General features: G+C 37.8%; 1 protein-coding gene across 4 annotated transcripts in view; it reads left to right on the top strand.

The window, feature by feature from the left end:
• prkcbb (protein kinase C, beta b) overlaps positions 1-24,499 on the top strand; it is a 165,011-nt gene that overhangs the window by 96,024 nt on the left and 44,488 nt on the right. For 2 of the 4 annotated variants that reach the window (XM_073857195.1, XM_073857194.1), the window contains exons 9-13: positions 177-308; positions 7,507-7,680; positions 12,994-13,085; positions 22,982-23,014; positions 23,140-23,202. In XM_073857195.1, the coding sequence (XP_073713296.1) occupies positions 177-308; positions 7,507-7,680; positions 12,994-13,085; positions 22,982-23,014; positions 23,140-23,202 (494 nt within the window). The remainder of the gene's footprint in view (positions 1-176; positions 309-7,506; positions 7,681-12,993; positions 13,086-22,981; positions 23,015-23,139; positions 23,203-24,499) is intronic. The other 2 variants (XM_073857197.1, XM_073857196.1) reach the window with 1 other exon arrangement.

The raw sequence follows: 24,499 nt of genomic DNA, 5'->3' as shown, positions 1-24,499 counted from the left end.
AAGGTTTGTGTGAGAGCTAGGAAATGAAACAGTTGAATTCAATGAAAAGTCCCTGTTGTTATAGACGTAAATATGTGTACGTGTTTGGGACGGGTATGCCTTGTGTTCGTGTTGTCTTTGACCCCAGTCTGATACGGACTTATTGTTTCTGTTTTGTTATTTCTCAACAGAGAGCTAAAATTGGTCCCACCAAAACAGACGGCTCATCCTCCAACATCACCAAATTTGACAGCAATGGCAACCGGGATCGTATGAAACTGTCTGACTTCAATTTTATCATGGTGCTGGGCAAGGGTAGCTTCGGAAAGGTAACTCTCTCTCTCTCTCTCTCTCTCTCTCTCTCTCTCTCTCTCTCTCTCTCTCTCTCTCTCTCACACTCTCTTTCTCTAAATCATCTGAGATGTGTATTTGGTAGGCTTACTTGTGCTTGGAGCAGCAGATAATCTCAGCTGGGACAAGGTCATGCGAAACAATCAAAATGACTGAAACGCAGGACAAAAAGCGAGGAAGAAGAGAAATGGGTGGATGAGTGGGCAATCTCTAAGTAGGCTCATGTTCCAGCCGCTGGCAGTTGCCATGGCAACAAGCTTTAAAAAATGATATTGATATGTTGAGGTGTAGCGGTGGACCTCTGTCAGCCTCATTAGATGAGACTCTGTTTGATGCCGTTCACATCACGACAAATAAAACGTCAACTCGCTGTTCTCTGTGACAGAATCAGCCGTCAGGTTCGGTCCTTCACTTTCATTCTCAGAGGAGACCAGACGTCATACGTAAATGCCTCTACATGGCTTTGAGGTTCTTTATAATCTTGTAGATTCATGTTTATAGACAGCAGTCCTAGCTACCTGGCACAATGCCACAGAAATAGAAAACTAAAAGCTGTCATGGCTGGTTAGAAGACCAAAAAAAGGCTTTTATCTGACATATCACGTAGGTATTTGTACACTGTAAAAAATCTTTGCTGCCTTAAATTGTTTGGTTTTTAATCAAGTCTGATCATTTTAACATACAGTACTATTATTTATCGTGACTAGAGATAAGTTATAACTTACAGTTGAAATGAGTCAAGTTGTAGAAACTCGTCCCTTGTCAATCATAATAAGAAATTGACTTGTAAATCCAAGTTGATTAAACTAAGAAGGCCGCAAATTATACACTGTAAAAAGTAAAAAGTTGGTTCAACTTAAAGGGATAGTTCAGGCAAAAATTATATTAAACCCAAGATTTACTCACTCCAAAGCCGTTCGAGATGCATATGTCCATCATTTTTCAGACAAACACATTTTCAGTTATTTTAGAAAATGACTTATATCTTTCAGCTGCTAAACAGTAAAGTTACGGGATCCAGCTCCTTCAAGTCCAAAAACTGTGCAAATATCCTTCCCCAAAGAAATCCAAACAGCTCCAGGATGCGGTAGCTTTTGGTAGTGCCGCCATCTTAGGCCCTGTTTACATTAGAGCATTTGCGTTTTAAAACGGCATTTTAAAATGAAAACGATCCTCGTTTATACTGGCATTTTAAAAAGAATCTTCATCCACACTATACACAACCATAAACGCATGAAACATGACCAATCACGTAACTGGGCATGTGCATAAAAGTGTAAAATAACTTATTACTCTAATAATAGCTTACCTTTGCGCCTTTATGCAGCCTAGGGGTGTAGGATATTGACAAAAATTCATACCTTTGCCGGCAACTACAACAGACACTATTTTTGAACCTATAAAAATGTGTTTGGGAAAGTCTTAAAAACCAAACAGAAAGGTCTTTATGATTTAAAAAGGAAGCATTCAAGTGAACAGTACTAAACAGTAGCTAACTTGAAGCAAAAATAAATTTCAGCAAATGCAAACTTCAATCAAACATAATTAGAGGTAAACACCAAATAACTTATCTTCCCTTACCTGTCGCTGTTCAGTGTGCAATTAATTAATAAAAATGAATATGACGTTAATTTTAAAAGTATGCGAGGTCTGTGCACGTACTTCGCTAGCAATACAGAAATAGCAAAAAGCGCAATCGGCTAAACGAGCATTAAATATTAATATGGTTGATTTTATTGTTTTTAATTTATATTCACAAAACTTATCAACAAAACATCGATTAAAATTAAGAGACAAATTATATGAAACGAACTTCATTTTAAAGTAGCAAACAAAACTAAAATTAAGCTCGAAAATATTGTCTGACCCATTACAATTTTCCCTTCATATTGGCCTTTACGACGCCCTATATGGCGTTTAAAATTACAGTCTATCTTTCGTAATAAGCTAACTAAATTTAAACAAAACAACAACAACATTACAACAATATTCAAACCTAACAATAATCAAACATAAATATTAAACAGACATTATCTATAAGGATGCATGTTAAAACAATCTGATATAGCCTTTATAATAGCTGGTCGGTAGATGTTTACTATTTTTGGCAAAACCTCTGTTGCAAACCTCAATTTACCTGAATAAAAATAATTTTTCATTTGAAAATGATGCGCTGTCACGTTAACATCAGCTGTTAGTTTACATAAGACTCTGTCTTCCTTCATTTACACTGCAGCGCAACGTCTGAATTCTCAAACTAAAACAGGGTCCGCAGCGTTTGTGAACGAATCCGTTTATGAGGGTCAAAAACGGTGGTGTAGTGCAAATGAAAGGCGTAAATGTAGCAAAAGTAACGTGTTTTAAAGTATAAACACATTAATTTAAACATAGCCTTACACTCCTCTGTATTCAGGAGAGAGTGTCAACGTCATGTACGCACTTTTCTTAGTGATGTATGACAAATACGGCGGGCGGGGCACAGAGCAGCAGCAGAGAAACCTCTGTAAACTGCGTAAGCGCTCATCTTAAATGCAGACGTGACTGGGATGGCAGCATTACCGGAGGCAAGTTATTTTCGTTTGTAAAGTTTTCAATATGGATATTTCTACAACAAAACGATGCAGATTACCCTCAGAAGGCCTTTGTTTATCATCGTGGAGCCGTTTGGATTATTTTGTAAAGGATGGATGCAAATTTTTTGGACTTGAAGGATGTGGACCCCATACCTTCACATTTTATTAACTGAAAGATCTGAAACATTTTATAAACAGAAAATGTGTTTTTCTGAAAAATTATGGACATATGCACCTCGGACAGCTTGTGAGTAAATCGTGCGTTTAATATCAATTTTGGCCGAACTATCCCTTTAAAAAGTAACTTGAATTGGTAACACCTAAAAAAATATAAGTTTATTCAACTTACCTAAAGTCATTTAATTTTAGTCTTAATTTTTTTAGGTGTTACCAATTCAAGTTACTTATAGTTGATCCAACTTTTTACAGTGTACAGCATCTATTTTAGAAATGGTGATGTCACATTATTAAACAAAGAATTGACGTTTTGCTTAAAAAAATCACAAAATTCCACTCTGCATATTTTGTATGAGATTTAAGGTTGATTTCTGTGTTGAAGGTTAAGGTATATTCAATTTATGAATATGTTATCCTGGGTTACAATAATCTGATCCTATACAAAATTCCCCTTGGTTTTCATCTAGGGACTGACAGGTATGCAGAAGTAATGAAATGCACTGGATTTGATGTGACCTGCTTACTATGCTGCTTGTGTGTGTGTGTGTGTGTGTTTGAGAGAGAGAGAGAGAGAGAGAGAGAGAGAGAGAGAGAGAGAGAGAGAGAGAGAAAGTGTGTATTTCCTGTGAGGAACAGATGGTGTCCTCTGTAACGTTGAAGTCTATCGCTTCTCTTTTCCTATTGCCAGTCACAATGTGTCCATCTGGGGCCACCTTTCCACTGAAATAACTCGGCTCATTTCAATATTTGCATTTATTTCCTGGAGAGAGTAAAAGGCAGAGCCACAAACTGTAAAGTTTGTTCAAGCATTACTTTTCCTCTGTCAGGATTTTCATTTATGTAACCTTGAAGCCCAATATGAGGGTAAGCATTTGACAGATGCTTTCATACCCTGCCGAAGCGCATTGGTTTGGTCACAAGTGCTGCGTCTGTATCGGGCATATTGGGTTGGGTTTGAATGCATAACTCTGACACACACACACAAACACACACTGTAGTTTTTCAAGCTCAAAGCTACTCATCATTTAAAGTTAGACTATAGGCAAGCTCATTTTTTGGCTATTGCAAGTTACCAACACAAAATAGTTACTTTAATTACCTGGGTGAAAATATCTTTTCAAATGGTCATTTTTGTTGATTTCACATATTAACAGATATGTTCAGGATTTGCATTAATTAATTTAATAACAGCACTCATGAATATTAAGATTGCTAAAATAATCTTAATCTTTTCCTTTTTTGAAGAATTTTTATTCTTATGTTGTACAGTATATGTGTAAAATCCGAAAGGCACCCTTCTGGTCTTTCTGATGAAGCCAACACAGAGTGACTAAAGAGCAATTCACATTATAACGATAACTATAACGTCAACTATAACGATAAATATATTAGCATCCACATCATAACGATAACTTTGTTCATTTGCTTATGCAAAGCACTTGCCTTTAATGGCATAAACTAATATTGGATATTTCCTGTAATAAAAACTTTTGCAATTGTTTACATGTCACTGAATATCTAAATATGATGTTCTTGTTGCATTTACACCGCGAGTAACCAGCAGATGTCTTCAACATGCTGCGTTTTGCATAACTCTAAACAGTGAATCTAGTAGTTTGTGTAATAATATCTTATTATTTTGCATCTTTATCGTTATAGTTGTGGTGTGAACTCCGCTATTCTCTAATATAAAACTGTTTTAACGGTTTTACAGTTTTAACTATATTTTTTATAGTTATCGTTATAATGTGAACGGCCCTTTAAACTGCAATTCATCAACGGGCCACAAGAGGCTGACTCAAAAAGAGAGTCAATTCACTAAGACCCCCCATGTTAAAATGGCCAACTTTACAGCAAAAAAATATGTTTACAGACTGGTACAAAAAGTGATTTTGGTCTTTGGATTTTTTTTGTAACTTGTTCATTTTAATTATATTAAGCCTTAAAGTTCTGCATAATTAAGGGGGTTGCCGCTTGAGTGATAGGTGGATTGCCGCTGCTGTCCACTCAGCTCCACCCACGTTCTACCAATTTGGCCATTTTCGGTTATTGGGGAGTGATACCCGGTGATGCTTTTGCCAAGATAGCGAGAACCAGTTCCGTCTACTCTTCAGAAACCTACTGTTGACGTCACGGACACTATGTCCATGTTTTATACAATCTTTAGTAAAATCAAGTAGTGATCTCGTTTCAGGCTCTTTTCTCCAAACCTCTTTTAAATCAGAAGTGTAAATGACTAAAATAAAGGGGTTTCATGACAATTTCAATGATCTTTATAAATTATAAATTAGATTATAAATTTAGATTTAATAAAGGGCATTTTTCACAAAAGTTTGAATTAATGTGATCCGCATTTACATGTACTTATTTAGCAGACACTTGTATCCAAAGTGACTTACAGAGACATTTAACATTTTGTTTAAGGAGCCAACAACAAACACAGTTTACAAAGCTACATATTTCAAATGTGTGCTTTAATGTTAAGATTGTTCTTTAATGTTAAACTTATGTTCAGCTTTAAACTGTTAGATTCAACCAAATTCTAAAAAAATACTAAGCAGCAACAATACATCTTGTGTCTCTTGTCTATAGCCTTACCCCCCCTCCCACACACACACACACACACACACACACACAGACAGACAGAGAGAGTAATGAGTGTGAGATCTGAAGCTCAGAACATTGTTACTCTGAAAGATTGCCTTTGTTTATCTTTAAAAAGTTGTGAATGAGGCAAGTGAGGAAATTTGTGTTTGTGTGGGAACAGATGTTTTCACAGACATCTCAGTAATGGAGAATATGTTCTTTGAATTGCTTGACTGCTGCCAGTCTCTCTGCCTCACTTTCATTCGCCCTTTCGTTGTTGCATTGTGTTCCAGCAGTTAAAAAATACCAGAACCACATCATTTTCATGACTTTCTGTTTCATAACATGCATTTGTTCATGTCAAAAACAGTACAGCTCAATCTTCAGTATACAATGCAGGGCTCAACGCTAAGGTTTTTTACTTGCTCTGCCAAAATCTTCACTTGTCCCACCACTATTAAGTAATAAAATAAAATCACACTAATCATTGTTTATTGTTTTTGAAAATATTCTCATTTTCCAGCTCCCCTAGAGTTAAACATTTTAAAACTTACCATTTTGGAATCCATCTGGCGCTAGCACTTTTAGCATAGCTTAGCACAATCTATTGAATCTGATTAGACCATTAGCCTCGCGCAAAAAAATAACCAAAGAGTTGTGATATTTTTCCTATTTAAAACTTGACTCTTCTGTAATTACATCGTGTACTAAGACTGACGGAAAATTAAAAGTTGCGATTTTCTAGGCTGATATGCTAGGAACTATACTCTCAAACGGGTTACTTTCAATAGCAGGGGACTATTTTTGGGCAGTGCATAATATCACTACGCCTGCTGCAGCCATGTTACAGCAACAAAGTCCTTGATTATTACGTCAGAATGCGAATATAGTTCCTGCCAAATCTGCCTAGAAAATCACAACTTTTAATTTTCCGTCGGTCTTAGTACACGATGTAACTACAGAAGAGTCAAGTTTTAAATAGGAAAAATATTGAAACACTGCTAATGGTCTACACAGATTTAATGGATTGTGCTAAGCTATGCTAAAAGTGCTAGCGCCAGACCCGGAGATCAGCTGAATGGATTCCAAAACAGTAAAAATCAAATGTTTCACTCTAGGCGAGCTGGAAAATGAGCATATTTTCACAAAAAGTGAAATGTCCCTTTAAAAAAGGTTATGACACCAAAAACTACTCGTTCAGATTTTGTTAAAGACAAGTAAAACCTCAGTAATGAACCAATCAAAACCAGAGTTTCATACGATACGATCCCTTTTTATTTTACATCCTTTCTCATTTTCTTCAATTTTCTCTCTACGCTTCTCTATTTTCTGCTCTTTTGCAATGCCTCCCTTCAGGCTCAATGCTAAAAATGAGTACAATTAAAATCTGCTCTCTCATCATTCATGGTTTTCTTCACCATCCCATTGTGCCACAGTCAAATCTGCTTATCTCTCTCACGCTGGTGCGAGAGCTTTGTCTTTCTCGTCCGTCATTTCTGCTCATTCACCATCATGTGCGTGCGACTCTGTGTCTTTGAGCCTGTAATCACGTCGTATTTCATCTGTGCCTCATTGGGTAATAACAGTCTTAAGGCCACTGCAGCTGTGTTCTCTGACCTAACAGGCTTTAAACGTGCCGAGAATGAGTGTAAACTGCGGCTCCTGTCGTATTGATCTGCGGTCAAAGACCAGCATCTCCTCTGCTAATAAATGAAGTTGTTGCGTTGCAGTCGGCCGTTTGTTTGCTCATTTCCTTCTGTTCTCTTGAACAAGTGCTTCAGTTATATACTGTGTTTGGCTTCTTTGCAACCGTTTTTCTCTCTTTGTCTGTTTTTTATAGGTGATGTTGGCCGAGAGGAAGGGAACAGATGAGCTGTTTGCAATAAAAATCCTCAAGAAGGACGTGGTGATTCAGGATGATGATGTTGAATGCACTATGGTGGAGAAGAGAGTGTTGGCCCTGTCAGGAAAACCACCCTTTCTTACTCAACTACACTCCTGCTTTCAGACCATGGTATGGCCATCTCCCTGTCTCAACCTCTTTTTTCTTGTCTTTTCTTCTCGACCAGTATATTCTATTGTCTCATCTCTCCTCTCCCCATTTCCTTCTTGTGTCATTACAGTACATTGCATTATATTAGATTTAGGCATTTAGCAGACACTTTATCCAAAATGATGTAAAAACTAGAGGAAAACAAGAAAGTGTTTTATCTTGGGGGGCAATAATATGATAAGATGAGATGACAGAAGAATAGAGAAAAGTACATGAGATAATATGAGACGAGAAGAGGAGAGACGAGACGAGACGAGACAAGAGATAAATAGTCTCTTCTCGTGTTGTCTCTTCTCAAGTTCTCTTTTCTCTTCTTGGGCCGTCTCATTTCATCTTTTCTTTTTTCCCCTCATCTCGACCAGTCTATTCATCTCTTGTGTCATTTCTCCGTCTTCTCATCTCTCCTCTTCTTGTCTCCTCCCGTGTTGTATTCTCTCAAGTTCTCTTCTCTCTTCTTGTGCTGTCTCATTTCATCTTTTCTTTTCTCCTTTCATCTCGACCAGTCTCTTCATCTCTTGTCTCATTTCTCCGTCTTCCCATCTCTCCTCTTCTCGTCTCCTCTCAACTCATCTTTTCTCATCTCTCTTCTTCTTGTTTTCTCTCGTGTTGTCTCCTATCAAGTTCTCTTCTCTCTTCTTGTGTCGTCGCCTCTCATTTTTTCTCCTCTCATCTCGATCAGTCTATTCATTTCTTGTTTTGTCTCTTCTCTTCTCATCTCCTCTTGTATTGTCTCCTCTCAAGTTCTCTTCTCTCTTCTTGTGTCCTCCTCTCATCTTTTTCCTCTCATCTCGACCAGTCTATTCATTTCTAGTCTCATCTCTCCTCTTCTCGTCTCCTCTCAACTCATCCTTTCTCATCTCTCTTCTTCTCGTTTCCTCTTGTGTTGTCTCCTCTCAAGTTTTCTTCTCTCTTCTTGTGTCCTCTCCTCTCAACTCGACCAGTCTATTCATCTCATCCCATCTTTTCTCATCTCCTCTCGTGTTGTCTACTCTCAAGTTTTCTTCTCTCTTCTTGTGGCGTCTCATCTCATCTTTTCTCCTCTCACCTCGACCAGTCTCTTCTTCTCTTGTCTCGTTTCTCCGTCTTCTCATTTCTCCTCTTCTTGTCTCCTCCTGTGTTGTATTCTCTCAAGTTCTCCTCTCTCTTCTTGTGCTGTCTCCTCTCAACTCATCTTTTCTATTCTTGACCAGTGTATTCATCTTTTGTCTTATCTCTCCTCTTTTCGTCTCCTCTCATCTCATCTTTTCTTATCTCTCCTCTTCTTGTCTCTACCCGTGTTCTCTCCTCTCAAGTTCTCTTCTCTCTTCTTGTGCCGGCTCATCTCGTCATGTCTATTCATTCTTGGTTTGTCTCTCCTCTTCTCATCTCCTCTTGTATTGTCTCCTCTCAAGTTCTCTTCTCTCTTCCTGTGTCGTCTCCTCTCATCTTTTCTCATCTCGACCAGTCTATTCATCTAGTCTCCTCTCTTCTCGCCGCCTCTCAACTCATCTTTCTCATCTCTTCTTCTCGTTTCCTCTTGTGTTGTCTCCTCTCAAGTTCTCTTCTCTCTTCTTGTGTCGTCTCCTCTCATCTTTTCTCATCTCGACCAGTCTATTCATCTCGTCTCATCTCTCCTCTTCTTGTCTCAACTCATCTTTTCTCATCTCGTCTCCTCTCGTGTTGTTTCCTCAAGTTCTCTTCTCTCTTCTTGTGCCGTCTCATCTCATCTTTTCTCTTCTCATCTCGACCAATCTATTAATCTCTTGTCTCATCTCTCCTCTTCTCGTCTCATCTTTTCTCATCTCTACTCTTCTTGTCTACTCCTTTGTTGTCTCCTCTCAAGTTGCCTTTTCTCTTCTTGTGCTGTCTCCTCTCATCTCATCTTTTCTCCTCACATCTCGACCAGTCTCTTCATCTCTTGTCTCGTTTCTCCTCTTCTCATCCGATTTTGTCTCATCTCGACCAGTCTATTCATCTCTTGTCTTGTCTTCTCTCTTCTTGTGTCCTCTCATCTCATCTTTTCTCCTCTCATTTCAACCAGTCTGTTTATCTCTTTTCTGATCACTCCTCTTTTCGTCTCCCCTCGTGTTGTCTCCTCTCAAGTTCTCTTCTCTCTTCTTGTGCTGTCTCCTCTCATCTCAACCAGTCTATTCATCTAGTCTCATCTCTTCTCATCTCAACTCAACTCATCTCCTCTCATCTCATCTCTCTTCTTCTCGTTTCCTCTCGTATTGTCTCCTCTCAAGTTCTTCTCTTCTCTCTTCTTGTGTTGTCTCATCTTTTCTCATCTCGACCAGTCTATTCATCTTGTCTTATCTCTCCTCTTCTTGTCTCAACTCATCTTTTCTCATCTCGTCTCCTCTCGTGTTGTCTCCTCAAGTTCTCTTCTCTCTTCTTGTGCTGTCTCCTCTCATCTCAACTTTTCTCCTCTCATCTCGAACAATCTATTAATCTCTTGTCTCATCTCTCCTCTTCTCATTTCATCCCATCTTTTCTCATCTCTCCTCTTCTTGTCTACTCCTGTGTTGTCTCTTCTCATGTTGCCTTCTTTCTTCTTGTGTTGTTTCCTCTCATCTCGACCGGCCTATTCATCTCTTGTCTCGTTTCTCCTCTTCTCATCCCATTTTGTCTCATCTCGACCAGTCTATTAATCTCTTGTCTTGTCTTCTCTGTTCTTGTGTCGTCTTCTCTCATCTCATCTTTTCTCCTCTCATGTCCACTTCTCTTTTTGTCTCCCCTCGTGTTGTCTCCTCTTAAGTTCTCTTATCTCTTCTTGTATTGTCTCATCTCATCTTTTTTCCTCTCATCTCAACTAGTCTGGTTATCTCTTGTCTCATCTCTCCTCTTCTCGTCTCCTCTTGTGTTGTCTCCTCTTAAGTTCTCTTATCTCTTATTGTGCCGTCTTTCCACTTCTCATGTCATCTCTTGTCTAGTTCTCTCATTTTCTCATATTGTCTTCTCTCATCCCATCTTTCCTCTTCACACCTCTACCATTCTACCCTTCTCTTGTCTCATCTCTCTTTTTTCTTCTGTCATGTCCTCTTGTCTCATCATTTCTCATCTCACCTAGTCTGTCTTGTCTCTCCTCCTTCTCTTTTTGTTTCTTCTCTTACCTTACCTCTTATAAAGGTATATTTGTACATTCACTGATATAAGCGTAGGCACATTTCACTTTCCATTCTTTCATTTTGCAGCACACGACCAAAGGTACACTCATGCACGCACATGAGTCCATTTTCTCCCAACCCCCACATGCTGCTTCGAGGCTGCAGTCATTTGTAGATCGACAAGAACGGTGTGCGTGTGTGGTCATGTGAATGTGACACGCTCACAGGGGGCAGTGTGCCACACGCTCATCTGCGGCCGCAACAGAGCTCTGACAGACTGCGCTCCCGTCTCCCAACATCCCACTGAGCGCCGCATGAGCCCCTGTCACAGATAGCGAGACGCACAGAAATTGAGACATTAAGTGAGAGTAAAGCAACAAAGCAGCCTGAGTCAGAAACCGAGGAGACTCTGGGGGCGGAAGGGATCGTGACGTCACACGGCGAGGCTGTTTTCTTTATTTTTTGTGAAACGCGTTGGCTCTGAAAAGAAACGACATCACAACATCATCCTCTATTTGCACAGGCGTTACTTAATAGCAAATAAAGTCTGCCTTGCTGTGAGATATTCAAGAGTGGTGCTGGGTAGGAATTTCTATATGGAGGGGAATCGGTCACAAGAGATATTTCACAGCCAAACAGCTGCAGTCGTGTAGATTATCCTCAAATTTATAATGGCGAGAATGTCAGATGAGTGTGTGTGGGTATGTGTGTACGCTGAAGTGCTGTAGTGGTTCGGGTTTAGGTAGTTGGTGTGTGGTGGAGTGAGGTAAAGACTTCCTCGTCCGCCTCGTTTCTTATGACAGTAATGGGACCTTCTTTAAGCTTCCCAACACACACTCTTCATCACTTTCAGTCTCTTAATCCGGCCTGACTCTAATTCCCCTGACCAAAACACACACGCTTCTAAGACTGCAGGAAATTACACCACCCGCAACTGATGCAGAATAAACCTCATCATTACAGAAAGAATACCATTAAAACAGTCTGAAGGAAAATGGGACTGAAACTAAGAGATATGGAGACGTCCAATGTGTTCTTAGCCCTGGATTATGGCCTTGGGATTTTTTTGTGTGTATCTGTTAATGCCATACAGTATTATATGTCCCAAAAAGTAAATATTCTTGCAGTGTATCGAGTGACAATAAAAACTAATACACACACGTCCAATTAAAGGTGATATGTGCAGTTTTTAAATGGAAACAAATACATGCACAAACTTTTGTCGAGCTGACTTTAAAATCTGATTGCAGGTTACGACAATACAGTTTACATGTTCTCTAAACATTGCAATCTGATTAAAATGTTCGTTTACATGTACATTCTATGTAATTCGAACCAAATGTCTGCTCAAGCGCACAGCCAGGGTTGCCAGATTTGCATATAAAACCATCCCAATGGACATTCAAAACTAGCCCAAAAGCATCCCAATTACTATTCACAGCCCAAATACCAATAACTAATAAACAAAATCCTTTCATCTTTAACCTGCAGAAAAAAATGAGCTGGCTGAAACTGTCCACATAACAAGCAGAGGACTTGGCAATGCAGCGCACAGCATCTCTCATTGAGTTCACACTTTATCTCTAAATAAATGTACAAAGTCATAGTTGGAGAAGTTGTTGTTGAAAGCAGTTTTCAGATATAGGCAATGAAAGCACACTTTTCAAAATGCACAACGCTATTTTATTGCTTTATGTAATATTTTGAAAGTACACATGAATGTTGCAGAATGTACAATGCGTGACCCCATTACCTTAATAATGCGTGTTGCCGTTGCCTTGCATGTTTCGGTTACGAGAATCATGTAATACGTAAATGAGATGTAAATATAAGTCGTGAACTTAAGCACAATTCTTCTGCGCATGTGCACAAGGTGTTTCTGCATCCGATTGAGAAAATACTACAATTCATGTATATACATGCATACTTTTCTCCTGATGATCGAATCACAGATCAGACTACACCACCACCACAAAATTTGCATCCGATTGACCGATTGTATTGATTAAGGTGTTTACATGGCGGCTTTTCAATCCTATTAAGCCATCAATATGATTATAAACGGATTATTTGGTTGCATGTAAACGTACCTACAGTACTGTGTTACTCAGTTCCAGCTAAATATAGATGTAAGTCAGCAATTCATCTTTTCACATTTAAAGCAAAGTCTCTCTCTGTGTGTCTGCAGGACCGCTTGTACTTTGTCATGGAATACATCAATGGTGGAGATCTCATGTACCATATCCAGCAAGTCGGCAAGTTCAAGGAGCCCCATGCTGTGTGAGTACAGCTCTCATAATTGTGCGGTGTATAATTTTCAAATGCATTAGATCAAATTAAAATCTCCTCACCTATAAGATTAACACAATTCTTTAAGATTGCAAAACAGCTTACCATTGAGCTCACTGGTTGGCCGTTTATTTCAGCAAAGTGCTCACCAAGGAGCACAGTGTTGAAATCACCAAATCACAGAGTCTCACATAGGGGACTGAAAGAGCTGTTCACCAATGAGCTTACAGATAAAACCACTTAACTACATTATTATGGAGCTCACTGATGAGCCCACCATTGTGTTCATATATACATCCTGTACATAGATGCCTCATTGGCGGCAGTTTATACTGTATGCGTAAGTCATCCGCCTTAACTAACACAATATACCAAGAAGAAAGCTTTATCTAACACTACATTAAAAAGTTAGGGTATTTTAAAAACTTGAATTATTGAGTTAAGGCATGTACAAAAGCAACACATTCTCAACCGTGAAACATTATCCCATTTTTTCGGGAATATAAATTTCGGCAGGGTTTATAATAACCAGATGCTGTACAGTGTTGTGGTATTATGGGAATCTTAAGTGATGTCTGCAACTGGACCGTTCCAAAATGGCGGATGCGTTCATACATGGAGCGTTCAAATGAGGCGTCTATGTACAGTATAGCTGTGTCCCAATTTGAAGGCTGCAAGTTTGGGGGTAGGATGAAAACAGCACTCATCCAGCAAATTTCATGAGATTTTGGCCGTAGCTGTATCGCTTCTAGCCACAACCCGCTGACAGGCGTGGTGGGCACGTACAGCGGGTGACGCAACTTATGGATCCTCTGAAGGCTAGACTGTCTCATTTCAGCTCTTTTTGAGGACCCAGCCTTTCAATTGGGACACAGCTTATATCTATGGTTGTGCTAACCAGTAAACTCATAGTAAACTCGTAGTAAAAATAGACAGACAGATAGATGGACTTCTATCTTCTATCTTTAAAATCACATTAAACTGAGCAGATCCTGCTTTGGAACGCACAGGTGCGCTTTTTATAAGAGAATATAGGAAGTTCCTGCTGTGCTGTTACCCATCACTTCAAGGTGACCTCAAACCAGTTTGGAAACCCTCTTCATCCTCTTCATCCTGCCCTCCTTTAGGAGTTAGTTAGGTGCAAGGTGTCCACTTAGCAAAAAACTAGTTTGGTGAATCAAGGCCAGGTCAAGTGACCTTCTCTTGTGTTTATATTCTTCAGCCTTTTTATTCATATGTGACCCCTGTGGTTTGATGGGGTAATGAGTAGGAGAAGAGGTGTAAAGCCTCCTGTGTTAATACTCTTTGATGTTCATTTTCAGTTCAAATCTAACATTAGTTTGTGAGCATTAAACGTAGACTGTGAGAAGAAGGGATGTTCCCACAGGTTTGTTAAAATAGGAGTGAATAATACGCAGATGGCGAGATTTATAAAGTGTGTGTACAGTTTCAAGGAAGATTCAAACATGATGGATGAGTCTGGTTGAACTCCCTTTTAGAGAGTATATTCTTTATCAAATTCAGTTTAATCTTTGAAAATATGAGTATTTGAACCCAAGAAGCAGTGGGTTACCGTGCATTTTATAACAGCTAAGGTAGTGGAGCAGAGTGCCTAAAAGCCCATTAGCTGTTATAAAATGCACTGTAACACCAGCTGCTTTGCAAGGCTGGTTGGTTTTATTAAACGGTTACTTCATATGCATAGCAGGGTTTCATAAAATAAGACACAGCAAATAAGATGCATAAAATAAAGCAATAAACCCCAAGAAGCAGTGGGTTACCAGTGCATTTTATAACAGCTAAGGGGCGTTGTTAGGCACGACGTGAAGCGGAGTGCCTAAACCCCCTTAGCTGTAATAAAATGCACTGGTAACCCAACGCTTCGAGGGGTTTATTGCGTTTATAAAACGGTTACTTCATATGCATAAAGTTAGCGGGATTTTATAAAATAAAACACAAATAAGTTGTAATTATATTAGTATAAATATTACTCTTCCGCCAAACAAAGTAGTTCCTCAGAATCAAGTGTGACTGAAACAGAGCGCAGTTCACAAACAACACAGACGCAGCAAAGATACAATGAAAATATGATTAAAGACGGTGGTGTTTATTTTATAAATCACCATTCATCTAATTTATACATTAACATTTATATCGTGCAACTGTTGAAGTGATGATCAAATATGCTTGTAAGCATGCTGAACTCTTTCCCCGTCAGCGTTTTTTTTTAAGTTGCCACCCGGTTTTAGTTGAATGCCTTACAGAAAAATTATCTTCTTTAAATAAACATAAATATAAAATGAAAGAACAGACCATCCGCTTTCAAACAACAACAACAACAAAAAGTTTCATCCTACCTTAATTTGTTCTCTTATCAGTTATCACCTCTCAAATTTTCAGCTAAAAGCGGAGATAATTCCATTTTTGTGAAGAACTTTAGTAAGAAATCATCAGATTCAGACATGAACAGTACTACACGGTATTTTCAGTGAATGCGTCAGTGTTTAAGTTGGGACAGATCGCCACCCAGTGGATAATAGCGGGCGTATGAACTTCAGTTATAAACTCCTCAGACATCGTTTTCTCTTTATTGACGAGATGACTCAACAGTATTTATTGACATTTATTTGGATATCGCCATTAGTTGTGCAATTGTAGACAAATTAAAAATATGATTAAAGACTGTTGTGTTTATTCTCATAAATCAGTACGCAGCAACAGTGGCGCAGTGATACTTATGTAATGTGGTCTGAACCGTGAGGTTACCGGTGTATTTTATCACGGCTTAGAACGCGTTTCAACCAATCAGAATGAAGAACCAGAACTGCTCGTTTTATAATAATTATTTTAGTACAAATATTACTCTTCCGCCTAACAAAGTAGTTCCTCAGAATCAAGTGTGGCTGCAACAGAGCGCAGTTCCCAAGCAACACAGACGCAGCAAAGACACAATGAAAATATGATTAAAGACTGTGGTGTTTATTTTCATATTAACATTCATCTAATTTATACATTAAAGGGCTGGTTCAATGGTATTTCATGCATTCTGACTTATTAACACAGTTATAAAGTTGTTTCCTCATGCTAAAGATAGACAAAGTGTCAAAAAAGCATTTGGGCGTTACAGAGTATTTCTGTGCCGAATACACTTCGCCAAGGTTCGTACAAGTTTCAGAAAGTTTTTTTCAATTACGGGCCCAGCTGACGTTTCATGGGTTTCTATACGTATCACTTCTTTATATGGGACCTCCCCCGAAAACCCCCGCCCACCCGTCAATCAGCATGAGACCCTAGAATTTACAAACATCACATCACGCGACAGCTTTGTTTAATTTCAAAACTCAACAATGGCATGAATAAAGAAGTGTTTTTGGATGTAAGGAGAAGAAAGACAGCCTTATGAAAACAATGGATATAGTTTATTATCCGGGGTAGCATGAAGCAGAGTTTTGCGTGTGTGTTTGATGCGCTAGATTTCATTGAAAAGTCCCAACCGGGTCATGAGATGCATGCGGTAAGTAAGTCTTCTGTCTTATGTTGGAAATAGGCGCGTGCATATTATATAAATGACACGAACATGTAGTGAATCATAAGTTAAACAGTGTTGTATAGTGTTGCATGACTCGTACTCGCTCCTCCCGCGGTAGTAACTCCCCCTTTTTCATTTTTTCGTACGTTATCGGAAAGATTCTGTAAAGCTAATCTTTCTTTTATAAATCTGATTAAACTAAAGACTCTTCAGAGATATAAAGGATGTAATACTACTCTATAGGTATTTCAGATTAACATCAAAAATGCAAAAAAAAAGTGTGTGTTATGTGAGCTTTACATTGATATTGTGCAACTGTTAAAGTGTGGATTAAATATGTTTGGAAGTATGCTTAACTCTTTCCCCACCAGCCTTTGTAAAAAAGTTGCCAGCCAGCGCCAATCAAAGCTTTGTATGATTTTCACAAAAGTTTAATGCCCTCCAGAAATTGTTCTTCTGATATATAAACATATAAAATATCAAATGAAAGAACAGACGTCCTGCTTTCAAATAAAAAAGTTTAATCCTATATGCATTTGTTCTTTTTTTATCACCTCTCAAATACGGGTAGGTTTCTTCAAAAATAAAAAATTTTGAACAAAAAGCTGAGCTAATTGCATTTTTGTAAATGACTTTTGTTAGAGATCAGATTCAGAGCGAATATCAAAACACACACAGAGTTTTAGTGCTGAGTGAATGTTTTATAAGTTTTGTAAGAGCACAACCTAGTTTATTATGACGGAAATATGGATTACCGTAAAAAATCGTCATTGGCAGGGAAGAATTTTCTCTTAAATGATGAGATAACTTGTCAATGGCGGGGAAAGATCTGGATGTTTATTGACATTTATCTGGATATCGCCGTAACAGTGCAATTGTTGAAAAATTTTAAATATGATTACAGACTGTGGTGTTTATTTTCATAAATCAGTACATAGCAACAGTGGAGCAGTGATACTTAAGCTATGTACTGCGGTCTGAAGCATGGTGTTACTGGGGTATTTTATTACAGCTTCAACCAATCAGAAACCAAGGACCAGAACTGCCCATTTTAAAATGTATTATTTACTGCAGTAACTGTAGTACATTGTAGTATGCTGTGGTTTATTACAGTAATTGCATTGTTCTGTTGTATTAACTATATGTAAATTGATAAACTGTAGTAAATAATGTAGAATTCTCTAATATTTACTATGGTAAGGTTAGGTTTACTACAATTTACTACTGTATATTAAAAATTTTTGTTATAGTGCAATTAATTTAAAGATGTAGGATTTTGTTCTCTAGCTTTAAGCTTAAGCAGTCCCAGGCATCACTGTGTGTACAACAAAACATTTGTCAGACCATAAGCAATGCATTCCACCTGTAATAAACTGTACTACAGTGAAATGACTTCAGTGAATGAGCATTTAAGTTTGCATAACAGACAGACAGACAGAAGTTTTAGGACAGGAGATCTGCAGTATGGGCGGCACCCAGCCAGCAGATGCAGTAGATGACTGAACTGACCTTTACGGTAATCTCCTCTCAGAGGCACGTTCTTCAATCCTAACAAGCCTCATCTCTATTTGCTCTTTTTCAGCTTGCTGTCTGCCCTTTATCATAAAGAATTAGCCGGTCTGAGAGAAGATGAGAAGAGTTGTCATTGTGTTAGATAGGGAGCTCGGTGTAGTTCAAAGGTCAGGGCGATTATACCAAGGACTTGAAGGGCAGAAATCAGTTGAAGCATGTTGTAGCTGTTGGCAATGACGTAAATCCTGCTTTTCCACATGCAAAAGGACTTGTTGTTAAAAGAGAACATTATGAACAGGACTTCATGATAAAGAGGAATAGCTTGGCCATAACTTACCTTGAATCATGCAAAGGTTATATGGGATCCGAAGACCTGGTTATATGTGCCTGGTTATATTTGTTTTAGAAAAGACTAACTGGCGGGGGTGGCAGAGTGTTGATTTATATCAAAGAAACATTTAAATGTGTTCAAATGAATTAATTTGGACACACCTTTAGAATGTGTGGGCATCACTGTAGTGTTGTCAACAAAAATGAAGTGTTTCATAAGGATTTAGATGACTTACCTAAACAGTTAAATTGTCACTGTGAGACTTCCATAAACATAAATAATAAAAGTAATAGTAATAGGTAAATGTTAAAAATTATCTACTTAAAACATAATTTTCACCAAATAATCAGAGAACCCACAAGATTAACAAAAAGCAGTAAAACTGACAGGTCTTTCTGATCACAATATGATTTTAATTGTTAGAAAGCTCTCCAAAAACCATCTACACTTCTTCAGTAATATTTGGCATAAATTAGAAATTAAAGGTATTCCCAAGAATAAAAGAACTCAACTTGAAGATGAATGTTAGACAAACTCATGATTTAGATACCTGCTGTACTACAATGATGAAAACATTAACAGATGTGATTCAGAAACATACTAAGTTACTAAAGTATCCAAAACGTAGAAGGGCTTTGCTATGGCTGAATAAGGATATTCCCAACTGATGAAAAAAGAGACCTTGCGCTCAAACATTCATAACAAAAACTGACACAGGTACTTTTGTTTTTAATGGATTAAGAAATAAAGCAGTTAGTGAGTACGCAAAGCAAAAACAAACTACTTTATGAAATTATTGGCTGAATCAGGAGGGAAAAGTTCAGAACTTTCGAAACACCTAAATATTTTAACTAATCGAGTGCCTAAACCACAAAACCTAATAGCGGAATTAAATACAAGTGGAATCGTCAGTAATAAAAGGACTGAATTTGCTAATTACTTTTTTACGTATTCATTTAGCTGACGCTTTTATCCAAAGCGACTTACAATTGCTATATATGTCAGAGGTCACACGCCTCTTTAGCAACTAGGGGTAAAGTGTCTTGCTCAGGGACACAATGGTGTGTCACAGTGGATTCGAACCCGGGTCTCTCACACCAAAGGCATGTGCCTTATCTACTGTGCCATCACCACCCCATGGATAATGTTAAGGTTCTTTAAAAAAGAAGATTCTTTATCTAATCATCTGAGGAATTGGCTGACAATTTTCAACCAGTACAATTAAGGGCCAATCCCATTTCTCTGTCTTGCCCCTTCCCCTTACCCCTACCCCTTAGTTTTGCACGTTCACGTGAGAGTAAGGGCTATCCCAATTCTCGTTTTGATCAAGGGGTAGGGCTAAGGGCAAGTGGTAGATACCCCTTAAAACCAAGAATTTCCGCGAGCTTACTTGAAACCAAGGGGTACCCAGAATACACTGCGCAACCGGCAAAAATGGCGGCCAGAGCGTCCAGAGAGTCCCATAAATGTAAGTATTTTCGGCTTAATAATTAATTTAAAAATTACTAACGTCTTGTTTTGTGCTCTACACAGTCCTGTTCATATATATTTGAATTATGTTCTTAATTTAAATGTTTTAAAATTTCGCTAGTTTGCTACGCTAACGTTACGTTGCTGATTTGCACAACATTCCCGTATTTGCTGATTTGCACAACATTCCCGTATTTCTCTAACGAGCCATGAATGGACTGCATGCTTGTCTACAGTTTTAACTGGCAGCCAGCAAACGACGATGCATGATGACGTAACCGTAACCAAGCGGTGTCTCATTTCATAGGGGTATGTTTTCACCCCTAGCGCTTAACACTTGGTTTTGAGGGACAAGGGCTAGGGGTAAGACGAAGTGGTAGGGGAAGGGGTAAGACAGAGAAATGGGATTGGCCCTAAAACATGTACTGAGAGACCAAGCAACATCTTTTTGTATAAAAGAGGTAGACCACAGTGAAACTGCCTAAGTTTTTAGACAGTTACGGCAATCTAAGGCCGACGACAACTTTGGCTTGGATACTGCTTTTATAAAAAACACAGTTCTCTACTTTTACTACCAGTTACACATGTAGTAAACTTATCTATTAGAGCAAATGAATTTTCTCAGCAATGGAAAACGGCTATTATAACTCCAGTCTTTAAGCCGATGTCAATTTTACCTGCACTCTCAAAGGTTCTTGAAAAAAACAGTTGCCAAACAACTTGTTGATTAGCTTGAAAGTAATCATCTTCTATACGCCAAAAAATTTGGGTTAAGACCACGGTACTCAACAGAGTTGGCAAACTGTTACCTCACTGAAACGATAAAACAGTCATTAGATGAAGGACATGTAGTGAGAGCAGTATTTCTGAACTTGAAAAAAGCCTTTGATACTGTGAACCACGAAATTCTTTTAAATAAATTAGAAAATTGTAACTTGTAACATGATGTAATACCATATCTCGAACACCAGCAGCAGTGTGTTAGAATACATTCTACCCAGTCATCTATTCAAACTTGTCGAATCGGAATTCCACAAGGCTCCATTTTAGGCCCTTTACTTTTTATATATAAATGATCTTCCAGACAGTTGCAAAAAGGCTAAATGCCAAATGTATGGAGATGACACAATTATATATATCTCAGCAAAAACCCCTCAGATTGCAGCTGAGATGCTTTCAAAAGAACTGGATGGTGTATCACAGTGGCTCCGAAATAATCATCTGTGGCCAGTTGCATAAAACTTAAAGACTAGTGTTAAAAGTTAGTCATGAATTTTTTTCTTCAAGACTGATCATAACTGTTTTAAGTATGTTACATAGAGAGGTAGATTGGTCTAATTTAAATCCAAATAATAAGACTGATTAGCCCTAACTAATTGCTAGTTAGTCAGAATCATTCTTAAGACGCAGTCTTAATGTCACGGCTATGTTTATGCAACCTGCCCCTGACCCTAAACTATGATAAGACAGTCTCTATGTGTTTTTCAATGAAAAGAAAGATCAATGAAAATTTTAGAATAAAGATTGATGAGAAGGAGATATTTGAGGTACATGAATTTAAATTTCTAGGGGTTACTTTAGATTCTCATCTTAAGTTTGATAGTCATGTAAAGAGTACTGTCAAGACAAATTTTAACTGCTTCCGATTAATAAGACAATATATACCCATTAAAGCAGCACAGCAATTTATGCATTCTATGATATTTTCTCATCTATCATACTGCATTACTGTTTGAGGTCAGGCCAATCAAACAACAATTACACCCATTAGGTCATTATATAAACAGACATTAAAAGTAATGGACCAGAAGCCTCTAAGATGGCACCATTGTATCATTCTAAGGAAGCATAATATATTGAGTTTTGACAGTTTTGTAAATTATTCATTTGTATAACTAATTTTTAAGTGTATGAACAACGTTGCACCAGAAATATTCTGTTAATTTGAAACAAAAGAGAACTAGAGGCACAAAGTGGAAACTGTATAGCCGCAAAACATAAAACAACATTTTGTCAGACATCATTTTTAGTAAGAGGCATAAAATTGTGGAACGCTTTACCATCAGACAATTAATCATTGACTTTAATCAAGGTTTTTAATACACATTTAAAGCAGTGTCTGAAACTGAAACAACTCTGTGAACAATGACTGTACAGAATACAACGCAATGCATACAAACATAAGGTTGCATATGTCATACATTTGTGCTTTTGTATTGTTAAATATGTTAAGGCTCTGTTTTATAGTGATTGCTACATTTATTTAAGCCCTTTTTTATTTTATGTATGGGATGTATTTATTGTATGTATTTAATAGCTATAAATTCTTGATTTAATACTCTGTAATTTCAGTTTTTAACTTTACAAGCCTTAACCAGGGACAGGGGTTTATGCCTATAAACCTGTATGCATGGCATCTACTTTGTATTTCTTATAAAGCTATGTTTTATGCATTTGTCCCTGTCAAATAAACATTAAACAAAAAAATAAAAAATAATATCATACAGTAATGAGGTAAATCATATTTTATTTGTAAGATACATTAGAGTTTTATTCTTACTTTGGCTCTCCCCATCACCACCCCAATTCATTCTGTTTGTCCGTCTGTCTTTCGATCTGGGCCCAATGAAAGTAAAATCTGTGGCCTGAAAACAGAAAAGTTATCTTTTGACATAATCTAGCTGTGCAGTGAGGCTTGTTTCTGCTCCACCCCCAGCTGCATTAGTCACTGAGCAAGAACGCTACAATAATTCTCTGCAAATGTTGCTCTAAAATATGTGGCAGACAAGCAAGCCATCTGATAAATAAAACATTACCGCATGCTTGTATTAATAACAGATACCTGGCGCACTTTATCCCGTTATCGTCTTTTTTTTTAGGTAAGGCATCTGTCTTTGTTGGTTTGGCAGAAACTGCACCTTTAGCAGATTGTTGCTTTGTTATGAATGCTTACTAGAAATACTCTATGCTGACTTGTCAAACAATGCATTCTGTGCGCAAATTTTAATTTCATCATGATCGCTAAACTGCATATTTGACCCACAGGGTAAAACAAGATCCCTCCACTTCACATCTGAAGTGATTATACTTCTTATACTCTTATGGTTTTGATTAAAATTGTTAAAAAAATTTATTTTCAGCACAGATCATGGAAGTCTCGTGTGTTCAAACTTGAAGGTTCATACAATTTTTTGTGTGTTTAGGTTCTATGCAGCAGAAATCGCTATAGGTCTGTTCTTCCTGCATTTGAAGGGTATTATATACAGGTAAGTTAAGTCCAGACAGCAATACTGCATGTAAAGTATGAGAGACTGATGAGCGTTTCACACGGTACGTGTTTAGTTTTTTTTTCAATAGGAGACATGCGGAAAGTGGCAAAACGGGGCGGTTACAGAGGTGAGGCGTAGTTGTTCCTGTCCATTTTGCGGACACGGCTCTTCATAGCAGGTGCCCCTGAATATAAACATATTTGCACTAAATGCTGGACAAAACTGCTTCCACTACACGAGAAAAGCTGTAGCCTCGCAGCGATTTTCCCGCTTGCCGCGTACTGTGTGAAACGCCCATTACAGATAACCACTGATAATAATGACTGCACTGCACTATGAGATCACAGCAAAGACTGCAACAACAAAGAAATTTGTTATTGGCTTATTTGAAACGAATTTTATGGTGTAAATTTAAGAAGAAATATATTACTGTATACTTGGTGTATGTGTTATCCACAATCCTAACATTCTCAATCCTATGTTTATCATTAATGGTAAACCAAATTTGTAATATTTATACACATGCAGTTTCCTAGAAAAATCTGTGTTTGGGACACATTTTACAGCTATATCCATATCCCTATATCCATTTAGGGTGCACTCACACTATCCAAACCAAACCATGCCCCAGCATGATTGTCCCCCCTTCCTACTCCCCCAGAAACATGCACTCACACTGTACCTTTATCGATCCGAGCCCAGGCGCACTTTTGTCATTAGGCTGCGATTGTTTTAAACAAAGCAGGAAGTAAAGTGCTCTCAAAAGCCTATCATATTGCTTAGTTGATCTGTCGCGTGTGAGCCAGGGTTATTGTAGTTTTAAAAAAAATATTAGTTTTTATTTCGTTTTGTAATGTATTATTTTATTTCAGTTTAGTTTTACTTCTTTTTAGTGGTGCATAAATAGTTTTGATTTCGTTTCTATTTTTCAAAAATCATTACTTTTAGTTTTTATTTAGTTTTAGTATAGTTTTAGCCTTTAGCATAATATCATGGTTTTGTACATACACCTTGCCAAATCTGGAAATGTTGAAAATACGATGAGAATAAGAGGATTTAAAAAAAAAGTTTTGTTTACTTAGTACAATCAATCAAAGACCAGGACAAATACCACACCAACCAACACTCTAAATTCTGTTGTGTTATTTGGGTAAATATAATATACATATATAAATATACATGTTTGGTTGTAAATAATCATATGCTGGGTTGTTAACCCAAACATGAGTTAAAACAACCCAGCATTGCATTGAAACAACCCAGCATATGTTTATTTATAAATCAACATATGTGT

The sequence above is a fragment of the Misgurnus anguillicaudatus genome, chromosome 19 (assembly GCF_027580225.2).
Source record: "Misgurnus anguillicaudatus chromosome 19, ASM2758022v2, whole genome shotgun sequence".
Lineage (NCBI taxonomy): Eukaryota > Metazoa > Chordata > Actinopteri > Cypriniformes > Cobitidae > Misgurnus > Misgurnus anguillicaudatus.
Note: the sequence above shows the minus strand (reverse complement) of the source record. Positions and strands in the feature narration are given on the sequence as shown.